Raw genomic sequence first — 8,788 nt, 5'->3', positions numbered from 1 at the left:
TAATGATGGCGCCATTCTACTTGGGTAAACCAGTTCCCTGGTCCTGGTATTCTACATGCTGGCAAACAGTGGGACGCTTAACATCATTAATGCTATTAGTTACACAAACACAAAGTCTGCTGTGAGTCAGGTCTATTAACACTTCTGCGTCACCAAGTTTTTTCTTATGTCCCTTTATCCCTGTGTGATCGCTTTCTATTTTGCAGGGCAGGGCCTCTAGACAAGGAGTGGCTAGTAAAATGAGACACACCTGTCTTTTCTCATGCATAGTATAGAAACTTGTATGGCATTAACATACTTGGAAGTTGCAACTGTCATTTCAATTCACTGATGTGGTGGAAAATTCTCCTAATTATTCTTCAGAGGTCAAATAAGGCCGTTAGTCAAACTGATTATTGTAGTTTTCACCGCTCGGTGGATCATAACTTAATCTCACTAGCGTTCCTGTGGACTTTGCAAGTTTTTCATCGTTAAAGCTATTAATTTATACTTCTGAAAATTATATATTTGTCTCTCGCGTAAAGAAAGTAGCTTGTTATAGCAACTTGTGTTCTGTCTCTATAGAGAAGGACTCGTTAGTCAGATGAGACACGCCTGGGCTCGTGCTCAGTATATATAGGGTGTGATGTCACGGTCACTCTCCACTGTGTTGCAAACATTGGGAGCAAGCTGTTATACGATGGACTGCGCAAACTAATTTAGAGAGAAATTCAGTAGACTTTATTTTTTTTTACAGACTGCTGATGGTTGAAAAGAACAGAGGCAAAATTAGGCAACATTTTGTGGCTGTGTGGCATTAACTAACCAAGCACACAGTTTTCTTAAAGAGGACCTATTATGTGCTTTTTCTCTTTCCTTTAGTGTGTTATATAGTTTTTTGTGCATGTAAAAGTTTGCAAGGTTACAAAGCCCAAAGTCCACGCCAAAGAAACACTGCTCCTGAAACGCCTCGCTTGAAGTCCCGTGGTGATGTCACCAAGTAACACATTTGCATAACACCTGCCTAAGGTCTAAGAAGATTAATGTTTTTTTTCAGGGAAAAAGTGCTTTTATTTTACATTTTTCCCGGGTGGGTAATTATTTTCTCAATGACTAATTTGTGCTCAGCAGCATAAGCGAGTCAAGGAAAAATAGCAGTCACCTACAAATCATTTTTAAAATGTTTTTTATATAGCTTGTCTTACACACACGCATCATTTTATTTCTACACTTATGAGGACCTTTAGTCTAGAGGGCTAGTTTGGCACGCCCTCAAACAAAGCTAGTTAGAGAGGAGCTGTAGCAGAGTCTGAAGAGTTTGGTTCAGTTGACCAATCACAACAGTGAGACAGTGGGCCAGCTGACCAATCAGGTGGGCAGGAGCTCAAACAGAGCGTTTCAGACAGAGGATGAAAAGAGGAGCTGCAGCACAGCCGGCATGAGAAAAGTAAATTGTTTTTTCGAACATTAAAGCATTTAAACATGTTCTAGTAGAAACCCCAAATACAAGTATGCTCCTGAAAATGAGCATAATAGGTCCTCTTTAATGCAATCTAAATATTTTTACAAACCACAGTGTCTGTTGAGGTCATTGTGGTTTCCACCAGGCTGACAAATCCTGTTTATAACGGCCTTATATGATTAAGAGATTTACCCGAGACTAAACTAAAGGACTCAGTTACGTTAAGCGGTGTGTGCAAAGATTTAAGTGATTATTCATTTTTTAAGTTGACTCTTTCATGCATGTAACTTAAATAGTTCTGTTTTACTAGGGAGAGTGGAAAAGGCAGTGAAGGTGCAAACTATACTTCCTACAGTGCTTCCTACAGCCTTGAGTGCACTAATGAGATGATAAGTGATGTGCCATTACATCATTCATCACTGCTGAGTGATTTTATACACTGTGGTCAGTGAGATGTGCTATGATAAAGCAAAAAATGCTCTGAAGTGTGATCAATAGTAATTTTATTAGGAGAATATATACTTGACGTTAAGTCCTCTCCCATCCAGGCAGGTTTGGCCTCCTCATTAGTTCCTGCATCAGCCACTACCTCCTTTTTATACGTTGTCTTTAGGCCCTGTAAAGCACTCTGTAAACACTCTTATGGAAAGCTGTTAAATATTTAATTCTTATTAGTGAGGTTATCGCTAATATATATATATATATATATAATATATAAATACAGAGGATCCCCTTGGTCTGGCAGCACTTTTACTGTAATGTAAACCATCAAAGTGCTCACCTAAGCCTTTCTATCTTTATCACTAAGAATACAGTTAACAGAGACACCACAAAGTACTTATAAAACAACTTTTAATTTTAAAACCAGCCCACATCATCAACAAGAAAGACACAACTGTACCTGACACAGTATTTAACATTAACTGTCAAAAAAATATTGATTTGAATCTCTAACATCCCCACCACCTTTATCTTCAATAACCTCTGTTTATAAAAATCAATACTATTAAATGGCAGTTTGTTCATCATCCTTTATAAACAGAAGAAGATTCAATGGTGGGGTTTTGATTAGAAGGACGCGGTTTGGTTCCTTCCCTGTCTGTACAATTACATCATCACAGTAGACTTTAAAAAAAAAAAAAAATCTGCATATAAACCAGTAATAGACTGAATCAACTGTTGTCGGGATGGTCGTAAAGATGGAAGCATTTTCATGTTCAGGAGTAATAACGCAAACGTGGATTGTTCTTTAAAGAGCGAGCGACAGACAGAAGAGGTAGATGCGTAAAAAGAGAATGTAACAGTGATACCTGCTTTAAAGGGATACCTTGGTATTTTAACTTTTCATATGCTGTTACTCAGTTATTATAAAATAAATGTGTTATATGGTGGTTACCATGACTCATTGCGTTATTGACGCTGGTTTGCAATTGCCGTGATGTAGTGGTAATTTAAGACTTTAGGTGATGATCCACGTGAAAATAACCAGCTACGTTAACAAACATATAGGGTTTTATAAAAGTGTTTGGTGAGGAAAAAAAGATTCAAAATGCCCAGGTATCCCTTAAACACTGTAAATGGTCTAGAAGAGGATCTACTGAAAAATCCCCATTTTTGCTACGCTCCACTGGTGGTTTGAAAAGAGTGAGTTAAAGCCTAAAATGTCAGTGTCCACCTCCTTGAATTTGGATGATAGATTATATTTAGATTGCTAAATCTAAGAAGTATTATTTCAGAAAAATCTAAGTATTATTCCTTTCTGAATGTGATGACCAGGTCCGTCTTATATGCACACACGATCTTGAAATAACTTTTGCCTAATCTTGCATTTTAATCACTGCTATCACTCAGTTTGTCTCAACCACAATCACTGCAACCAAACTGTAACTCTTAAAAATGCAAGATGCACCACTAAAATGACACAACGTGACCATGAAATTACTTCAAAAGTAAAGTAGGCACTGTGGATGCTCTCTGAAACAACAAAACTGTCATATGATCACCATCTAACTATTAAAAAACACCATAACAAAAAGTAATTATTAGCCTCATACAAGACAATTTAAACCGATCAACGTAAAAAAAGTACAAAAATTTAAAATATTTCATGGCACAATCGACCAGGTTCATACTGTATATAAACCAGTATTTCCCCATATATCATTGGAAGCTTTGTCAATAACCCTCTAGGATTAAGATTAAAAATCTCAATGCTTACAATTACACTCAATCATTTTGTTCTCCTTGACCTTGTCACAGAGCATGTAACTTCCTGGTTTCAATACTCCATGAAAGAAAGCCTTCTAAAAGCTCCAGTATCGCCACATAAAACTCAAACGTAAATGTTTGCAAAGGCTCTTGAACTGTTGGTGAATGCAGCGCTGCTAACAATTGCTAAAAACTCTCCATGTGACTTTGTTAAATGGTATCCATGTCAGATAACGGAGTTTGCTAGTTGTAAAACGTGTAATATAAAATCTAGGCAAGTGTACTTGGCGTGTTGTTAACTATGTTGTACAAAAATGTAAAGTTCAGCTGGAAGTCCTGCCGACAATGCCAAAAGCAAAGCCAAACGCAATGCTTGATGTTGGTCACATTCACGCTCATTTTAGCTTTGTGAATACATCAAATAAATCCAGTTAGACCACACTGTCGGACTACCTTAATGTGTAACGACAATGGCACTCTCACCAAATACTAAATTCTAGGAGGCGACAATTTCAAACGTTTCAATCTAAAATGTGGCACCTGTAGTACACATGTAAACAGGATTTAAAGGTCCAGTGTGTAGGATCTGGCAGTATCTAGCGCTGAGGAGAGGAGATTGCAACCAACTGAAGCCTCTCCCGTGTTGAAGAGCTACGGTGGCCGATGCGATATGAGACTAGATATTGTCTTGATTTTGGATACCGGAATATCGTAATATTGCATAAGTGTGGTCTTTTCCTTGTTTTAAAGGCTGCTTTACTTTAGTTTAGCCTTACCAGACTGTTCTAGCTTAGTCATTATATCCACATTACTGATGATTAGTAATCAAAAATCTAATTTTGTAAATATTTTGTGAAAATAGTTAACCCCTACAATTTCGTCTCAATATCAATATTGAGGTATTTGGTCAAAAATACCATGATTTTCTCCATATCGCCCAGCCCTAGTGTCCAGTGATACATCTGTGTTTTTACACAACACAAATCTGGGGCATGCAGTAATTTCCAAAAAATTAACTTCTAACAAGAAAATGAAATGTAATGAATACTGGAATGAGTTTCAGTGGTTTCAGCAGACATCAGTCTGGGTATCATTTTTCCTCCATAGAAAGTCCTGGTAACTAACTGCTGTCAGAGGAAATTATGCTTCTATTCCTGTTGTCGTTTAAAGGGATTCAAACCCGCGAGTCCTTATAGTGTGTGCCTGCTGGCACGAGAGGCAGCTTACCGACTGGTGTCGCCGTTAGCAGAGGAGTGTAGTGGATAGTGGGAAGATTCAGAGATAAATGTTCGTGCATGCGGAAGTGAATGCTACCATGCGTGTCAATATATGTGTTTGGTGTCAATATATGTGTTTGCGGTCCTTGTGTGTGTGTTTTGAGTGTGCTTCGTAATATGTGACTGTGTGTGTGTTTTCCTCAGCAGTTGAGAATTGGCCTGCTTCTGTCTTGTCTGAATGGGAACACGGGGCTGTCCGAGTCGGCCTTCCCTCTGTGAGGACCCAGTGTGGCCACAGCCTGGAAGACAACACACACATATGGTTGTCAAAAGATGCCTATATACATCAAGGGGACAAAGACACAGCTCTGAATATCAACAGACACATTTGCACACCTTTCTGATAGCCGTCCAGTCCTCCAGGATATCCAGGTCAGGCAGCATGTAAACAATATATGGACGTGAGCGGAGTTAAGGTCGGTACCACAGGGAGAGACACATCTGGATAACAGCATTTGGGATTTATAGAAGCAGCAGTATAAATACTAAGTAGTATCCATGTGCAACAGAGGTATTAACAGCAGAAGGATATCAGACACCACCGAAGGCCGTCTCCTCTTCTTATCTGGACTCAAAGCGTCTCTCCTCTTCTTCCTTCCTGATAACTCGTCATTCCACAGCTCTGATAGAGAGAGAGACAGATTCAAATGTTTTTGCGCATGCATCGAATATAATATAAATGCTGGATGCATGTAGTGTGCTCTTATTACTGTAATTAAAATGTATTTCTTTATAATTTATGGACTGTGTTCTGTGTGCGTCACCTGATGTAATATCTATGCTGTGTCTGTCTTCTTCCAGTCTTCTGATTTTCTCCTCCAGTTCACTCTGTACCGTGTCAAACAGCAGCAGCTTCTCACTCTGCACACACACACACACACACACACACACACACACACACACACACACACACACACACACTATATTAGAAAAAACAATCAATTCTAACACACAAGCATACATCTGAATATGTACATAAAGCACCAAGCACATAGATTAAATAACACATCAAATTCTGAATTCTTAATGACTCGAAGAGCCAAGGACTCAAAAGAAAATGCAACGCCTCTGTATACTTTTTTATAAAACAGAAGGTAATTAAATGTGTGTGTGTGTGTGTGTCTGACCTCCCAGTGCTGGCATGCTGCCTGGATCTCACACTCATACTTGTTCTTCACAGACTCCAGACACAACTCTCTGTAGATACCTGACAAAGGCAGAGGGAAACACACACTGAGAGAGTGAATAAAGAGACCAGAGTGTGTGTAAGACTTCATGAGTGTGTCTGTGTGTTGTTGATGTTTACCTGCCACCTTGGTGCGGACCTGCATGTTCTCCAGCAGCACAGCCAGAGGCTCCAGGTACTCTGCTGCCCTGCCAGCCTCCACCTCTGTCAGCTTGCTGTTCACCTGACTGAGACGCTCGTGATACAGCCTGCACACAAAACACAGGTGGAACTACGGCCATAACTAATTCCTATGAATGACTTTTTGTAACATTTTCAAATTTCAAAATCACAAAGATAAACTCGACAAAAATCTATTTCAGCACTCACTGGTCTTTGAGATCCGTGAACTGTTTCTCCAGGTTGCACATTTCATCCAGACACTCGATCCTCCTCCGCTCACAGTCCTCCTCATCCATTTCTGGAACATGATAAAGACAGACACACAAACACCTCGGGATTATAAAGTGGAGTTGTGATGGAAGAAGGAAAGCTCTCTCAGGAGCTGATATGGAAGCAAAACCTGGTATTTCTGCTAGGTTATGTGTCTGCCAGCTATACAAGATTTGTAAATATACAGTGTCTCAAGGATGAGCAACTCATTGAGTGGGGATGTCCAGTCAACATTTGACAGCAACTACTTTTATCAGAATGTTTCTTTCAATTTGAATAAGAATGTTGTGCTCATTTTCCCCTTGTTTCAGGTCTTTCTCACCAGAGCTGTCTCCATCGTCGGAGACGGAGGAGGTATCAGAATCCTCCTCCTCTGAGCTGGACGCCTCTTGCTCCTGCTCCTCCACCTCCATCTCCTCTGCTGTGCTCTCCTTCTTCTCCCGGTCACGGTGCACCGGCATGGTGGCAAGTCAGCTCCAGACTGGTAGTGTTGGATAGAGAGAGACAATGTCAGGCTCTTTCTGCAGTTTTACCTACAACAGATACAGCTGCATGCTTATTAACATATTGCTTGATTCCATTTGTTTAGATTCAGGCGTGACGACTGAAACGACTTGGTAGTTCAAAGTAATTAAAAAATAATTACAAATTACTTGCTTAACACATTAATTTAGTTTCTTTCCACCAAATATGATTATATATAATTTCTGAAAAATAATCTCAGGGTTGTAGGATGACTGCAGTAGCAACAAACAAAAAGCAAACCCATCCTTCAAGTATCAGTTTATCACTTAGATTAATTATTTATTAAATATTTCTCCATTTCTGTGTTTTTCCATCCATTTGATTGTGTAATATCCCCATTGTCATTTACCAAATGCTGGTAGTGATGTGGGGTAGCCTCTGAAATTATATTCCCACTGAACCATGTTTTATACATATGTATTTCTTCACTCATCTTTATTGTTATGGTGGTTCAAATTGGAAAATGATATCTGAACTACTGTGGGAAATACTATGTTACGTCACAACCTGTGCAATATTAATACACTGAATGTGAAATACATTTGACTGTGCAATATATCCTTAATGCAATATACACCTCAAGTGCAACTACCTTTGTTTACATTTGATTTATTACATCTACTCTACCTATTTTACAAGTGCAATTACCTCTGTTTACATTACATCTATTTTATATTTTATACCTCTAGTGTAACACTTCTGTTTATATTCATTTATTACATCTACTTTACCTGTTTTATTTGCTTTATAACTGTGTGTGTTTTTACCTGTTATATGTTTTATCTGCCTCGTTTAGTCTTGTCTGTTTTAAAGCACTGATCAGAAGTGGCTACTGTGAATCTCGTTGTATTTAACACAATGACAATAAAGCTTTCTATTCTATTCTTTCTATCTAACAAGGTTGAACCTCTCTAGGTGGCTTTATTATAACGTTATTACTTGAGATTTGCTATTGAATGTTATTCACGCAAACCATTTAAAAAAAGATCTAGTTGTTTACATGTTTAATCACTACACAAGACAAATAAACAACAACAATACATCTAGTTAGCATCACGTTAGCATGTTAGCATAGTTAAATAGCAAAGCAAGATTAGCTCGACTTGTTACAACATTTATTAACAAGGAAGCTTCAAATTAAAACCATAACTCACCAGACGGGGAGGCGCAGGACGTTTGAGAGAATGTTTAAAGAAAAGCAAAAGAAGCTTGAACTTATGTTTCCCTCGGTTACAGTTTAACTCGTGTCTCCCAGCTAAGCTAAAAACAAATCAGAGTGGGCGCTCTTATTACTGCTGGGAGTTGTAGTTCCCTGTAGCATCTTCTTCTTCTTCTTCTTCTTTGGTGTTTATTGGCGGTTGGCAAACCATCTTAGAGGTGCATTACCGCCACCATCTGGACTACTGGAGTGTGGAACAGGAGATTGTGCAGAAACTAAATAAAATAATAAAATAATAAATACAATTTAAAAAAAATAATAATAATACAAAAAAATAATAATAATAATATTAATAATAATGTGGAAAACTTTAGATTTGTTTAACTAAATCAGTTTCTCATAAAAACTGAATCATTTCACAGTATATGTTATCTGCTGTATTCCCCAATATCAGAATCAGAATCAGAATCAGAAAGGTGTTTATTGCCAGGTGTAAGGGGTACACACGAGGAATTTTCTTTGGCTTTTTGGTGCGAGACAAACAGTATAATAACAAAGAA

The 8,788-nt window shown here is 38.3% G+C and overlaps 1 protein-coding gene across 1 annotated transcript; it reads right to left on the bottom strand.

The window, feature by feature from the left end:
- Positions 1 to 2,276: 2,276 nt before the first annotated feature.
- Positions 2,277 to 8,375, bottom strand: brms1la (BRMS1 like transcriptional repressor a). The gene is made up of 9 exons (XM_037747110.1): positions 8,224 to 8,375; positions 6,867 to 7,025; positions 6,482 to 6,572; positions 6,233 to 6,360; positions 6,054 to 6,133; positions 5,691 to 5,787; positions 5,459 to 5,548; positions 5,263 to 5,327; positions 2,277 to 5,165 (listed from the first exon to the last, which is right to left on the bottom strand). The coding sequence occupies exons 2-9, from the start codon at positions 7,003 to 7,005 to the stop codon at positions 5,067 to 5,069; spliced, it is 789 nt and encodes a 262-aa protein (XP_037603038.1). The 5' UTR covers positions 7,006 to 7,025; positions 8,224 to 8,375; the 3' UTR covers positions 2,277 to 5,066.
- Positions 8,376 to 8,788: the final 413 nt, after the last annotated feature.

The sequence above is a fragment of the Sebastes umbrosus genome, chromosome 16 (assembly GCF_015220745.1).
Source record: "Sebastes umbrosus isolate fSebUmb1 chromosome 16, fSebUmb1.pri, whole genome shotgun sequence".
Classification (NCBI taxonomy): Eukaryota; Metazoa; Chordata; class Actinopteri; order Perciformes; family Sebastidae; genus Sebastes; species Sebastes umbrosus.
This window is presented reverse-complemented; position numbering and strand designations above follow the sequence as displayed.

Excerpts from the sequence above, each read along its gene's own strand:
- brms1la (XM_037747110.1), bottom strand. The coding sequence starts at position 7,005 with ATGCCGGTGCACCGTGACCGGGAGAAGAAGGAGAGCACAGCAGAGGAG. Across the intron at positions 6,361-6,481 it reads TTCACGGATCTCAAAGACCA|GCTGTATCACGAGCGTCTCA; the intron begins GTGAGTGCTGAA and ends TTTTGTGTGCAG. Across the intron at positions 5,549-5,690 it reads CAGCATAGATATTACATCAG|AGCTGTGGAATGACGAGTTA; the intron begins GTGACGCACACA and ends TCTCTCTATCAG.